Genomic DNA, 14,914 nt, shown 5'->3' with positions numbered 1-14,914 from the left:
AATGCATGTTAATTGGTGCCTCTAAATAGTCCATAGGTATGAATGTGTCCATGACCATCGTGAGGATACGCTGCACAGAAAATGGATGGATTAGCACACACTTTAATTGCAGGAGACGATCATTTGTGTGTCCCCTAAATATAGCGCTTCAAATTAGATACTATGCCGCGGCTCCTGCTGGGATACGCTTTTCATGTTGCCTTAGAACTTTCCGTTTCACTTTCCCCACTAACGCACCACCGCCATCTGTTTTATTTGACAGAACAAACGAGCTGTGGCCAGCCTGCAAGTTGTCTAAATCGAGAATAAACTACCATTGAGGGTGCTCTTGTTCAAATTCAAAGTAAACATACGTGCCAAGAGCAGCATTTATCATATTTATACATTGGCAGAGGCATGAGTCAACATTAGTGCTGGCCTAAATGCATCTTTTTTTGTCTGGGATTTATTTAAAGCGGAGTTTTCCTTCATTGAAACCCTCAATTTGATGATTTTATTCAGTGATTAATTTCAATACCCAAGCATGCCTCAATATACAAGTAGCAGTAACAATGGTCTCATGAATATTTTGTGAGTTTTATGAGTTTTAAATATTTGGGGATGTACTGGAATAACGTCCTGTACACAAAAATGTATAGATTCTTTTATAAAATGCAGATTAAATGTTATTAATTAAATAGCCCCCACAATTTGTCTTAATTACAATTCATAAAAATACATAATTACATGAAATAAAATGTTTATTATTGTTATACACTTAATGGTTCATATAATTTACTCTCATTATTTTCAACTATTATTTTATACACACTGCAGTCATGAAATCAAAATAATCCACATTAATTGAAATAAAAAAAATACAGTTTTCAAATTAATTTAAAAAGTCCATTAATTAAAAAAATATATATTTTTTTCATTCTCATTTGACAAAAATCCAAATCCTTGACACATCTCAACGGGTTTTGTTGTCCAAAACCGCACAAGAAACGAGCCGCCCATTTCCAACCCGACATAGCCATAATTATGAATGTATAAAAAAAAATATATTAAAAAATGTGTGATTTTGGCTGCACAGCGGATAGGAGACCAGGGTTCAATCCCACCCTCGGCCACCTCTGTGTGAAGTTTGCATGTTCTCCCCGTGCATGCGTGGGTTTTCTCCGGGTACTCCGGTTTCCTCCCACATTCCAAAAACATGCTAGGTTAATTGGCGACTCCAAATTGTCCATAGGTATGAATGTGAGTGTGAATGGTTGTTTGTCTATATGTGCCCTGTGATTGGCTGGCCACCAGTCCAGGGCCCGAAGACAGCTGGGATAGGCTCCAGCACCCCCGCGATAGAAAGAAGATAAGCGGTAGAAAATGAATGAATGCGTGATTTACTTAATTAGAGTGAACTCTATTTGTATATAAAACACCTTCATCCTCACGTGCACAGCATAGAAATAACACCCTGCTCAGCACCATGGAGAGCGCTGAGCGTATTCAGCTGTAGCTAATACACTTCACCAGCAGGGGGACGAGCCAAACTGCAGAGGCGGATGGGACTGTGATTTTTGGATTGACTAACAAATCATACATGATACTACTATTATTTTGACTGATTTGTCTGTGAGAATTTGTTTGTCTGAGTGTGTGTGTGTGTGTGTCAGTGATTAGTCGCTTATGTTCATGCCAAGTTTAGTGATAAAAATAAACATTCACACATTTTCACTTAAAATAGACCTTTCAGGGGCAAAAGGGGCGGGGGGTGTCCTACAGTCACTTTGCCACACACACATGTGTGTGCATGTGTGAAACTGTGTGTGGGCATTCACGGAAAACTGCCAAGTGTTTCCTGCATCTGCATAAACATATGCTTCCACCATGCAGTGTCCGTGTATGTGTGTGTGTATATATGTGACATCTTTCCCGCTGTCAAGGATGGGTGGTGTGCAAGAATCTGACAGCTGATTGGCAGCTGATCTGGCAGCATCTGTAACAGCAACCACTCAGGACATTGTCAGGCTGTCAGAGAAGGGAGTCCATTCACGGTTACATTTGCAAAGGAGAGCCAGAATTGTGCTATACTACTTGTATAAGAGTGTGTTTAATGTGTTTGTCTGTGTCGCATTATAGCATAGAGGAAGCGCCGTTGCTAATAACTCAGTGTGGAATGGGATTCTGACATGTCACAGGTGACATTAGATGTTCACCACTAGCCACGCCCACATTGCAGGCACCATTTTTAAGCACATTAAATGAATCAACCATTGAGTACAAACTTGTGAGTCACCACTGTTTGTGTGTGTGTGTTTCCTACAAAAGAGCAAGCTTCCGCGGCCTAACACACAATTCTCACCATGACTCACAAATTCAACTGACTTCCAATGCCGTGTTTGTTGAGACACCGATAACGCATAAAAGAGAGACAGATCAATGTGTGGCTCTTTGATATGAACACCCGCGGGGAGACAGGAAGAGGCTGCGTGGGGGGGCAGGAGGACACAAAAGACCACCTTTAAAAAAAAAAAACACCCAGTTTCATACAGCGCTGGAGTCGCTTGAAGTCAATCCAGGTGCTGAATTTCCCACAGAGCTTTTGCAAAATGTCTGCTTTGTTCAGAGAGGAAGAGAACTCTGAACTTCAGCTTCTTTTTGTGCTGACGGTGCATTGAAAGTTCAAGTGCTTCCCTCACACCAAATGTATAGTACCCAACATGCAATATGACTCATGAATATGCTTGTATGCTTTCCATTGTGTTGCATTTTCCTGGTTTCATTTTTAAGTTCAGTCTGTACACTGAAAAAAGTGCATTTTTAAATTGGTCTAATTGGAAATCATAGTTTCCAGGTTAATTCTGATTTTTATACTTTGCTTTAAAGCAAACGACACTCCCCCTGGACAAAATGAAATGAAACAATTTTACTTAAATGGTAGTTAAATTTTTTTTTCATAAATGTTATTATGTAAAACACACACTGGCCTGCTGTACTGCCAAGAACACTGTTTTTGATTTATTATTATTTTGAAAGGTGATGCAGTTTTCAGAATCATCACAAATAAATGGTCTTTTGAAGAATTTTTTTCTGTTTTTAGTTTTATTTGCAGTGGATCAGTTCAGTGAATTATAGTTTTATATTATAGGGAATTTAGTTTTTGTTTGTGGTGAAATTTTAAGTTGCAAAAAGGCAAAAAAAAATATTGACATACATTAAGTAACATTTTGGCTTTGGACTAAATATAATGTATTGATTAAGGTATAATAAAAATTATAGTTTGTACTCATTCATTCATGTTCTACGGGTACACCCTGGACTGGTGGCCAGCCAATCACAGGGCACATATAGACAAACAACCATTCACACTCACATTCATACCTATGGACAATTTGGAGTCGCCAATTAACCTAGCATGTTTTTGGAATGTGGGAGGAAACCGGAGTACCCGGAGAAAACCCACGCATGCACGGGGAGAACATGCAAGCTCCGAGGGTGGAATTGAACTCAGGTCTCCAAGCTGTGAGGTCTGCACGCTAACCTTACGACTGCCGTGCAGCCCTATAGTTTGTATTGTATCAGAAATTTAATTTGAGGGGGAAAAAATGCATGTAACAAAATTACAGCAATTCAATTAGTTTATAACAAAGTAAAATTTATACTAAAATTAAGAAAATAAAATATTAAGTTGTAACAAAGACTAAAAAAGTCTTTTTTATGAGTTATATTTTTACTTTGTATGAATGCAGTTTCTTTCTTTGTCTTAAGGTCAAAAATGTATTTCAAGTAAATCAAAATGTATAGTTTCATCCATATAATTGGAGAAAAACTAATAAATTTAGGTGTAATAAATTAGAGTAATTTTTTAAAGTTGATCCAAAGTGTAATTTTTTTCAGTGTACAGTACAGATAAATGAATGGGGTTCCATGGGACCCGCCCTTATCATGCTGTCTCCCTGAGGCTTCCATGGGACCCAAGGCGGCTGATTGCTGATGTGCAGCACCTGGGACAGCGCTCCCAGGAAATAAAAGGCCTCCTTCAGGGTGCGCCATGCTGTTTTTTTGTTTACTATGTAATATATTCCAATGTGTTTTGTACCTGATTGATTGTTACTCCTGGTCACCCAGTGCTCCCCCCCAAAGGATTAGCAGTTGCAATTACAGGATTCTGTTAGTTTACAGCCAATGAATAGTAGATTAATTAAGGAATCTAACATGGGCAGAGACATCATCTCTTGTAATTAACTGCAGCTGCTCAACCTAAAAGCGTTTTAAAAAAAGAATAACAATTCCGCCTCCTTGAGTTCTTTTACCTCCGGTGTCCCATTGAGGGAATTCCCAACATTCCTCAGCAGCATCGTCCCCTTCACCTTTTAGGATTCAACTGGCTCACAATCACACATGGTGCTCCTGTGGGGGTCTGTCATTTGTGTGTGGGTGTGTGGGTGTATGCGTGCGTGTGTGAGGGATGCATTTAATCAGCTACATAGCCCAGGGTGGCTCTCCTCGGTGACCCACTTAAAGACAGCATGACAGAGAGAGGGAAATGGGAAAAGTAGGACGGTGAAAATACACAACTTCAAGGTACTTCACAAACACGCCCTCCATCGCACGTTGAGTGTATTCACAATCATGAGTGCATTCCGGCCCTCGGGCCACCATAATGAACTGGATGTGTTTTAGTTCCCGCATGGTGACGCCATCACAAGTGATGGCCTCCTGCCCTGATAGCCTTCATACAAAAGTCAAACAGGAAATATGATGCAGATCGAAGGAAGCCATTTGTGATTTTTTTAAAGAGAAAATACTGCTACTAATATTATTATTATATATTATTATTATTGTTGTTATTATATATTATTATGATACAATGTAACATAGAATTATCAATAATATACATTTTGTAAAATGTAAATATTATTTTTATACAATTATATTATAATTGTATTATTGAATTATATTTTATTATTATTAAAGTTGAATAATAATTATTACTATTATTAAAGTTGATAACAGTAATTATTATTATTATCATTAACATAGAATTATTATGAATAATAATGGAATAATATTAGAATACATTTTGTAAATTATTTGTAAATATTTGTTATTATTATTATATATATATTATAATTATTATTATATTATAATAATTATTATATTACTATTGTTATATTACTATTTTTATTATTATATTATATAACATAGAATTATTAATAATAATGGAATAATATTAGAATACATTTTGTAAAATTTACTATTATTGTTATTATTATTATTATTATATATTCCAATATTATATTATTATTATTATTATTATTATTATTATTATTATTATTATTATTATATAACATAAAATTGTAAATAATAATGGAATAATTCCATCTTATATTATATAATTATAACAATAATATGAGAAGGTATAATAATAAGATTTGTTATTATTAATATAATAATTATTAGTAGTATACTACAACTACTACTAATAATAATTATGATAATCATCATCATGATCATCATCATAATGTTATGATGATGATGATGATGATTATTATTATACAGCAGCATTATATCATTTTGCATATAGTTAATGTTCTATCCAACCAAGACAGAGAAATAATATACTTTAAGCATTCTCAGGTGAAAACATACATTCTATATTCTGAAATTTTACATAAAATGAATTACAATAATTTAGTAAAGGTGAAAAAATACAACCATGGAAATACGCATGCTATGCCAAAGCACTCGCTACATGGTTAGTTCAAGCAATGAGGTCAGAACAGAACAAGATCCACGTGTTTATCCTCGTCAACTGAAAGGTATTTGTTGTTTCTAAATATGAGAACCACCTTGAGAATTGGCGGCTTATAAATAGAACGTTGTTGAAACAAAAGTTCACTTCACAGATACCCAGAATATCCCAAACGCTTTTTTTTATATCCAAATAGAGCGATTAAAGTGCAGCATTTAATTGTCGATGCTATCCTTAATGAAGTCATCCTGGGATGACATTCAGCATTTCTCCCTAACAAAAAGAATTCAAACAACAACTAGCGCACCACCCGTGTTCATGTCATCTTTGAGTTTGGACGTCAGGTTTGCACGCGATTTAACACGTCATTTCAAATGTAACAAAGTGTGAGAGTTCGAAAAAATACAGTTACGTGAGGAGGGGACTTAGGGAAAGAAGGAAAGAAGAGTTGGCCTCTATTTACGCTTAAAGCATATGAGTCACAAAGTTGAGGAAAATTGGGAAGCGAGTGTATGTAAGAACTCGTGTAAAGGACAGCAGAGGTGGAGGAGAGTTGACAGTAGCAAGGAGACAAGGAACGAGGATACGGAGTTGTTGTATTATTAATTGTGGCGAGATGTCGTGAAGTAGTGGAGCGAACCGTTGCTCCATTAGGAGATGGTTCTTGCTGCTGCTCCTGCTCGCTATTTTTTGTTCTGCTTTCTTTCTAAATGGAGGAGCATGACTCACTGAATCCTTAACTGACTTCTTTTGAGGCTCCTTAACTCTCTGATTCTCATATAATAGGATGTGGGCCCCCCCGGGGGGCGAGGGAGCGCTAAGGTACAAACATCGCGACACGCATTTCTACCTTTGAGTACACAAACATGCATGCTAGGTTAATTGACCACTCCAAATTGTCCATATAGTTATGAATGTGAGTGTGAATGGTTGTTTGTCTATATGTGCCCTGTGATTGGCTGGTGACCAGACCAGTTTCAAATCAACTCTGAAATAGGCTGGAAGCCAGCGCGGAGTGACACCTTTTTTTCCTTTTCATCTGCAGGGTGTGGCCAGTGGATAATTTTCATGAGCGGCACACCCCAGCGCAGCTCGGCGCACCCACACCTCCTTCCCTTCCAACCAGCGCAAGCAGCAACAAGGGAGGAGCAATGACATGACAGGGTTTAACCCAGCTAGGTGTGATCTTAACCAATCAAATAAACGCCCCTCATTGCCTTTAACCAATTCATCAATTATTACAGTCATCGTTAGTTGCAGCCCTAGTGCTCTGTACAAGTGAATGAATGAATCTTATCTTATTCTCAAATTAGACATTTTTTTTCCGGACATTCCAAATAGTTGTAGTGGCTATGACCAGTATTTGTGCAAAAGTTCTTTTTTCAAATTCACAAACAGTTTTCTTGTTTTCATGTTGTTTTCACCTCTAAATGAAGGCAACACTTACCCTACTTAATATGAAACATTCATTCTTTTTCTACCGCATTTCCTCACAGGGGTGCTGGAGCCTATCCCAGCGGTCATCAGGCGAGAGGCGGGGTACACCCTGGACTGGTGGCCAGCCAATCACAGGGCACATATAGACAAACAACCATTCACACTCACATTCATACCTATGGACAATTTGGAGTCACCAATTAACCTAGCATGTTTTTGGAATGTGGGAGGAAACCGGAGTACCCGGAGAAAACCCACACATGCACGGGGAGAACATGCAAACTCCACACAAAGATGGAATTGAACCCTGGTCTCCTAGCTGTGATGTCTGTGCTCTAACCACTCGACCGCCGTGCAGCCCCAATATGAACCAGATTGGACAATTAAAAATTACAGTCAAGACATTTATTATAGGTTGCAAAGGGAACCTTTCCTTTGCCCAACATTTCACCCACCAGCCAACTTGCAGTCACACTCACAAATAAATTGATATGAAGGCTCACATCCCCAAACAGGTATAGAGCTGGTGCAGTAATAACTGCAAAGACAGCACAAACAACATCTGTGAAAGCCAGACAGACAGACTGGACACACAAATGGCCTCATTCAGTCAGTCACTAACACCTGCTTATGCAGCATCTATGTGTGTGTGTGTGTGTGTGTGTGTGTGTGTGTGTCATCTTTTGTTTGTCGTCTTTGCATTGACAACTATGTAATTTCTATTACAGTATAGCCCAGGGGTCAGCAACCCATGGCTCCAGAGCCTCTTTGTTGTGGCTCCATTTGCAGACCCTATACTCGACCAACTCTGCTTTTTTTCTCTCCCCTGAACTACTTTGATACCCCAAAATTCCTTCCAAATCTGGCAGTCAATCAAAATCTTTGCTTCAAAAAATAAATAAATAAATAAATAAATAAAAATCTATGAGTTGGCATCCATCACACTGCACTTCTATTTATTGTATTCTGCTGTTAAAACTTAAATAAATATAATATAAAATATTTAAAAATAAATAATATAATATATTAATATATATATATAAATATAACTTGAATAAATATTCAAACTTTTCAAAAGTTTATAAGATATTTTTATATAGATAGATTTATAAGATGTTTTTGCGGCTTCAGTCTATTTTTCTTTAGTGAGCGAGAGGGTAAAATGGCTCTTTTGATAGTAAAGGTTGCCGACCCCTAGTATAGGCAGACATATTATTGTTTCAGAGCCATCTTTTTCCAAGATCCATATATTACTCCCAGTGAACTTATGCCTCATTCCTTATTCTTCCATAAAGTTTTGCCAAAAACGGGAAAAAAAAACTACAAAGTCAGGAAGTCTAGAAAGACCAGCCAGAGGGGAACAGAACAAACTCAATGACTCTTCTCTTTGCTTTTTCAGGATATACCACCACCACCACCACCGCCGCCGCCAAGCAGCCTTTACATATTTAATCTCTCCCACTATTTATATTTTAAAAACCTGACATACATTATTGATAAATCAAGCCTTCGTGTTTCTCTATCACACAGTGTTCTTGTCCTTTTCAAACTCGGTCGGTCATCTGCAGTCATACATTTTTCATCCAGACTTGCTATACAGTACATAGAACCTCGCTGGTCACGATTTGTCATGTTTTTTTACTGCACTGATTTGCTTTTTGAATCAAAAAGGAAATTGTGGAAATATAGACAGTTGGGCATGAATATATTACAATTAGTAGTGGTTATTGTAGTGCAAAGCATGTATCAACAGCAGATGTTATGACAATCGCCAAAATCGCCAAAAGTCCATATGGATTATATGGATTCGGCTGCACGGTGGGTGGAGTGGTTAGCACGCGGACCTCACAGCTAAGAGACCCGAGTTCAATCCCACCCTCGGCCATCTCGGTGTGGAGTTTGCATGTTCTCCCCGTGCATGCGTGGGTTTTCTCCAGGTACTCCGGTTTCCTCCCACATTCCAAAAACATGCTAGGTTAATTGGCAAATGGTTGTTTGTCTATATGTGTCCTGTGATTGGCTGTGGCGACCAGTCCAGGGTGTACCCCGCCTCTCGCCTGAAGACAGCTGGGATAGGCTCCAGCACCTCCTGCGACCCTCATGAGGATAAGCGGTAGAAAATGAATGAATGTAGTACTGCAATAATACAATAATATTTCTGCCTTGGAAGTGTTGGAATTGTGTATATTACACTTCCTTTTTTCCCCACTACCATCACACCATATGCTCACACACAATTTTTCTCGGTCTAAATAACATCTGCAGCCAGCAGTCGTATCTAAATATAACTCTGTGCATTATCTTTAGGTCTATCTCAAGGCAGTGACACAGTATACAGTAGCATGACCAACTGTATTCCCTGAAGATCCTGAAGGCATCGTGCTCCCAATCTGCCTGTCTGCATGTTTCCACTCTTAATTTGGATCATTTGTTTTCCATCATATGATGATAATACACAGGGAGTACATGTTATTGCTCATGTTCTCTCTTTGCTTGCTTATTTTCTTAATGAGTGCCATTTTTCATTTTCATCTTTCATTAATGCAACGTTTCTGGTTCCTTTCCCTGCCTCCGTCTTTCAAACACACTTCTTATCAAATGTTTACTGTGCAGTGTATGTTTGGTCTTATGTGTCGCTGTCCTTACCTCCACCAGATGTGGCGTGGGGTTGAAGCCGCACAGGTTGCACACTTGAGTGTGGCACTGTGTACAGGAGTTGTAGTTGGGCGGATCGGTACTGCCGATGTTCAGCTCTGTTTTACAAAGAGGACAGTTCACTTTGGGCTTCACTGGCTCCGGAGCTGCTACGGGAGCGGTCACGGGTTCCTGCTTTGGTTCCACCTTCTGCATATGTGATGGTGTCTGCTGATGTTCTTGCCCTTGAATTTGATGTGAATCTTTTTGAAGAAGAGCAGGCGACTGATGTGGAGGCATTCCTTGTTGATGTGGTAGGCTCTGCTGCTGTTGCTTTGGTGCATGCAAACCTACCGCCTGGCTTGGTGGATGGGAACCCCCCATTTGAACCCCCATTTGACTTGGTCCATGTGGTCCACCTATAAGGTTTGGTCCATGAGGGCCGCGAATTTGGTTTGGTGGATGTTGGCCACCCATTTGACTCTGTGCATGAGGACCGCCAATTGGAGTTGGACCGTGAGAAGCCCCCATCCCCCCATGTGGTTTAGCAGCTGAGGCCCCTTGTTGTTGCGGTTTGGTGTCAGTTGCATTACTGAACATCACTTTGCTTCGTGCAGGACTGGGATGGCTAGAGGTGGGCAAAGGGTCGACATTGATCAATGTACTAGCTTGATTGAGCAAGGACGCCCCAAAGCCAAACAGCTTGGTCAATCCGTCCTGGGCTGGAGGATGGGCTTGACTCTGGGGCTTATGAGCTGGAGAGGAGCCAGCACTTCGGGTGTGGTCATGGTGCCGCGCCATGGACTGGTGCATAGGAGAGCCATGACCCAAATCAGGTTGGGAGGGTGCTTTAGTTAAGCCTGGGAGCGGTACAGCACCAGGATGGGGAATCCGTGGACCCCCAGGTTGGATGAGGCCTGCAGAACCAGTTCCTGGACCTCTCATACCCTGATGGGAGGGACCTGTCTGGCCCTGGGGGTCACCAGAAGATGAGCGACTCTGTAAGCCTTGGGAACTATGAGGCTGAGTCTGGGGCCCTGATTGGGACTGTGGATAAGGCTGCTGCTGAGCCGGGAGAAACTGCTGAGTATGGGGATATTGCTGACTCTGGGGTCCTGACTGGGACTGGTTATAAGGCTGCTGCTGCACCTGCTGCTGCTGACCCTGGGGTCCAAACTGTGATGTCGGGTAAGGCTGTTGCTGAGCCTGTGGTCCAGACTGGGACTGCGTGTAAGGCTGCTGCTGAACCTGAGGTCCAGACTGGGACTGTGTGTAAGGCTGCTGCTGAGCCTGTGGTCCAGACTGGGACTGTGTGTAAGGCTGCTGCTGAGCCTGGGGTCCAGACTGGGACTGTGTGTAAGGCTGCTGCTGAGCCTGGGGTCCAGACTGGGACTGTGTGTAAGGCTGCTGCTGAGCCTGGGGATACTGCTGAGACTGAGGGTACTGCTGGGACTGGGGATACTGCTGGGACTGGGGATACTGCTGGGACTGGGGGTACTGTTGCGATTGGGGGAACTGCTGAGACTGGGGATACTGCTGAGCCTGGGGATGCTGCTGGGACTGGGGGTACTGTTGAGACGGAGGGTACTGTTGTGACTGCGGGTACTGCTGAGACTGTTGATACTGCTGGGATTGAGGATATGTCTGGGCCTGGGAATATGGCTGCGACTGGGGGTATGTTTGTGCCTGGGAATATGACTGAGACTGAGACTGGGAGTAGGGCTGATTCTGGCCATAAAGTTGAGACTGCGGTTGTTGCTGCTGCTGCTGCTGCTGTTGCTGGGCCGGCTGGCTTTGGGCCAAAGGTTTGGGCCGTGCTGCAGTCGTTGGCTCTGTTGGCTGAGGTGTAGCCTGCTGAGTTTGGACAATAGGTTTTGCTTGGTGTGACGGAGAGTGGATCTGTTGTTGGCTCTTGGAACGAGGCGTGGTCATGTCAATGCCAAGAGCTCTCTGCATCTGACAGTTTAGACACAGCCACTCCTGGACCTGGAGAAAACACAATACAGAAAGGATATTTAAACTTAGTAAAACTTAAAAGTAAAATGTTGGCTAAGACTATGCAAAATAGAAAGAAAGTAATTCAATTATTTATATTACTAAGTGAGCGGTTAGCACACAGGCCTCACAACTAGGAGACCTGAGTTCAATTCCACCCACGGCCATCTCTGTGTGGAGTTTGCATGTTCTCCGCGTGTACTCCGGTTTCTTCCCCCATTCCAAAAACATGCTAGGTTAATTGGCGACTCCAAATTGTCCATAGGTATGAATGTGAGTGTGAATGGTTGTTTGTCTATATGTGCCCTGTGATTGGCTGGCTGGCGACCCTCGTAAGAATAAGAGGTAGAAAATGAATGAATATTACTAAGTTTGCATTTCTCATCCTATACTGTCACTACTATCGCAGCAACACAATACATCCCTTTCTCTGCCATGTAGATTGAAAGACTAAAATATTAATAAATGTCAAGGCACCCAGTGAGACGGGAACATGGACACAAAGAGAAAAATATCAACCAGAATTTCAAGGCGGAAAAAGTAAATTGACCACGGCATGGCTCTTAAGATGTCAACACAACTTAAGACAAATTTCAGTTTTCGGGATGCAGACATAAATCTGAAAGTCCATGCACACACGTGTGTGGGCGTACATCTACAAGACATAAACATCGATAATAACCATGAAACAAGCCTCACCCATCACGATCCCTCAAAATCACCCCTCGCTTTTCTCCGGATGACAGCTGTCTAAAGACCCTTCTCCGTCGTCCCATCTCTAATTTCGTGTGACTTGGAAAATGTATCCGTATATGTGAAGAGTGTCAACGTGCTGGTCTCCTCAGAGGAGTGCGTCCCCTGCTAACCACTCTAAAGACTACTATTTTAGTGTCTCTGCAGCCAGGGCTTGGCACTGTAAATCTCTTTACATTGCTCCCATCCCCTTTCTTTCCCACAATGCAATGCGTAAATATACAGCACTCTAACAACCCCCCCCCCCCTCCCATCCACTGTTGAATCACCCCTATAATGTCTCCCTTACACAATCCTCTAATTAGAGTGAACAAGATGGAAGATCATGGCCACTTACTGTACATGATCATGTACATGGAAAATAATCCTCCATATAATATATATAATACTTGATACTGGTTGAGAGGTATACATTCATGCATTAAGGGTGTGGAAAATGATTGATATTAATCGATACATTGATGCGTATGTGCGTGATGTGAGTGCATCGGCTCATTCATTAGGTATGGATGCAATTGATGGGTGAAATCAAGATTCATTGTGATGCATTTGTGGGTATCGGTAAAATCCGATGCAAGCGCCGTTTTATTCATTCATTCATTCATTTTCTACCGCTTTTCCTCACAAGGGGGTGCTGGAGCCTATCCCAGCTGTCTTCAGGCGAGAGGCGGGGTACACACTGGGCTGGTTGCCAGCCAATCACAGGGCACATATAGACAAACAACCATTCACACTCACATTCATACCTATGGACAATTTGGAGTGGCCAATTAACCTAGCATGTTTTTGGAATGTGGGAGGAAACCGGAGTACCCGGAGAAAACCGAGCATGCACGGGGAGAACATGCAAACTCCACACAGAGATGGCCGAGGGTGGGATTGAACCTTGGTTTCCTAGCTGTGAGGTCTGCGCGCTAACCACTCGACCGCCGTGCCGCCCCAGCGGCGTTTTATTAATGTTCAATTTCACTCCATATGCTGTTCCTCAGGCACAATGAATGCACCATCATTATTTCGTGTTTTGGATTGAATATGGACAGAAGCCGTGAGGCACATACAACTACTAGTAAAACAGCATGGACGCTCGCACGCAAGCAGCAGCGAGGAAGTTTCTATATTTACCCCCCCCCCCCCCCCCCCCCCGCAACGTTTAAATGGTATGTTTGGAAAAACTACGGATTCTCAAAGAACGGCGTAAAGCTCGACAAAACCTCCGTCATTTGCAAAGAATGCCGCATTAAGAAGCCGTACAACACAACAAACATGCTGACCCCCCCCGACACCATAAAACGGACAAGTCTACCGCCGCCCCCCCTGTCTAGTTCCTCCAAAACCAAGCAAATCAGGTCAGTGGATCTTAGAACAACAGAGCAGTCGTCTTCTTCCTGAATTTTTAAAAATGGTATAAGTTGTTTTACACTTTCTGCCCCTCACTTACTGTATTAGCCTAGCTGCTAGCTCATTTATATTAGCAGTATGTTTTGCAGACAGGAATATAAACAAACATTGATTGCACTGTTGAACGTGTCACTTTAACTTTATTGTTGCTGTACTGTATTTTATACAGCAGTAATTATTGTTTCATTGTTTGACTCCGCGGGTGGAGTGGAGTCGAGTGGTTAGTGCGCAGACCTCACAGCTCGGAGACCAGGGTTTAATTCCACCCTGGGCCATCTCTGTATGGAGTTTGCATGTTCTCCCCGTGCATGCGTGGGTTTTCTCCGGGTACTCCGGTTTCCTCCGACATTCCAAAAACATGCTAGGTTAATTGGCGACTCCAAATTGTCCATAGGTATGAATGTGAGTGTGAATGGTTGTTTGTCTATATGTGCCCTGTGATTGGCTGGCCACTAGTCCAGGATGTACCCCGCCTCTGCGACCCTCGTGAGGAAGAGTGGTAGAAAATGAATGAATGAATGAATGTTTGACTCCGCCACTGAACCACTGCTATTGTAATTACGTAGCCGATGTGAAATTGTGAGAAAAGTTGTTGCTGTTTTAAGATGACAAAAAGAATGATCAAGAAGTGGTGCATAGTAAAAAAAAAAAAAGACCAACAACACTTTAGTTGAATTTACTGCCAAGTGCCTAGAAGGTATAAAGCCAAATACCTTTTGTAGGACCATAATCAATTCCATTTTTCCCCTTTGCTTATTTGCATCATGTTGAATTGCATCATATTGCAAGAAATTGCACCATATCATATTGGATTGCATTGATTTGAACTAAATGATTATGAAGAGGGTGAATCGTATCGCATCATATCGCCAGAAAATTCCATGTATCGTTAAAGTATTGTAGCGCTGGCAGTGCATCGATTATATCACGATGCATGTATGTGATATAATGGTTCCGGTTTAG

General features: G+C 41.5%; 1 protein-coding gene across 4 annotated transcripts in view; it reads right to left on the bottom strand.

The window, feature by feature from the left end:
- Positions 1-14,914, bottom strand: part of bsna (bassoon presynaptic cytomatrix protein a) — a 73,838-nt gene that overhangs the window by 34,732 nt on the left and 24,192 nt on the right. For all 4 annotated transcript variants that reach the window (XM_058084001.1, XM_058084002.1, XM_058084003.1 and 1 more), the window contains exon 3: positions 9,818-11,791. In XM_058084001.1, the coding sequence (XP_057939984.1) occupies positions 9,818-11,791 (1,974 nt within the window). The remainder of the gene's footprint in view (positions 1-9,817; positions 11,792-14,914) is intronic.

Source organism: Doryrhamphus excisus, chromosome 10 (genome assembly GCF_030265055.1).
Source record: "Doryrhamphus excisus isolate RoL2022-K1 chromosome 10, RoL_Dexc_1.0, whole genome shotgun sequence".
In the NCBI taxonomy this organism is placed as follows: domain Eukaryota; kingdom Metazoa; phylum Chordata; class Actinopteri; order Syngnathiformes; family Syngnathidae; genus Doryrhamphus; species Doryrhamphus excisus.
The sequence above is the reverse complement of the archived record's forward strand: the minus strand, read 5'-3'. Positions and strand labels throughout refer to the sequence as shown.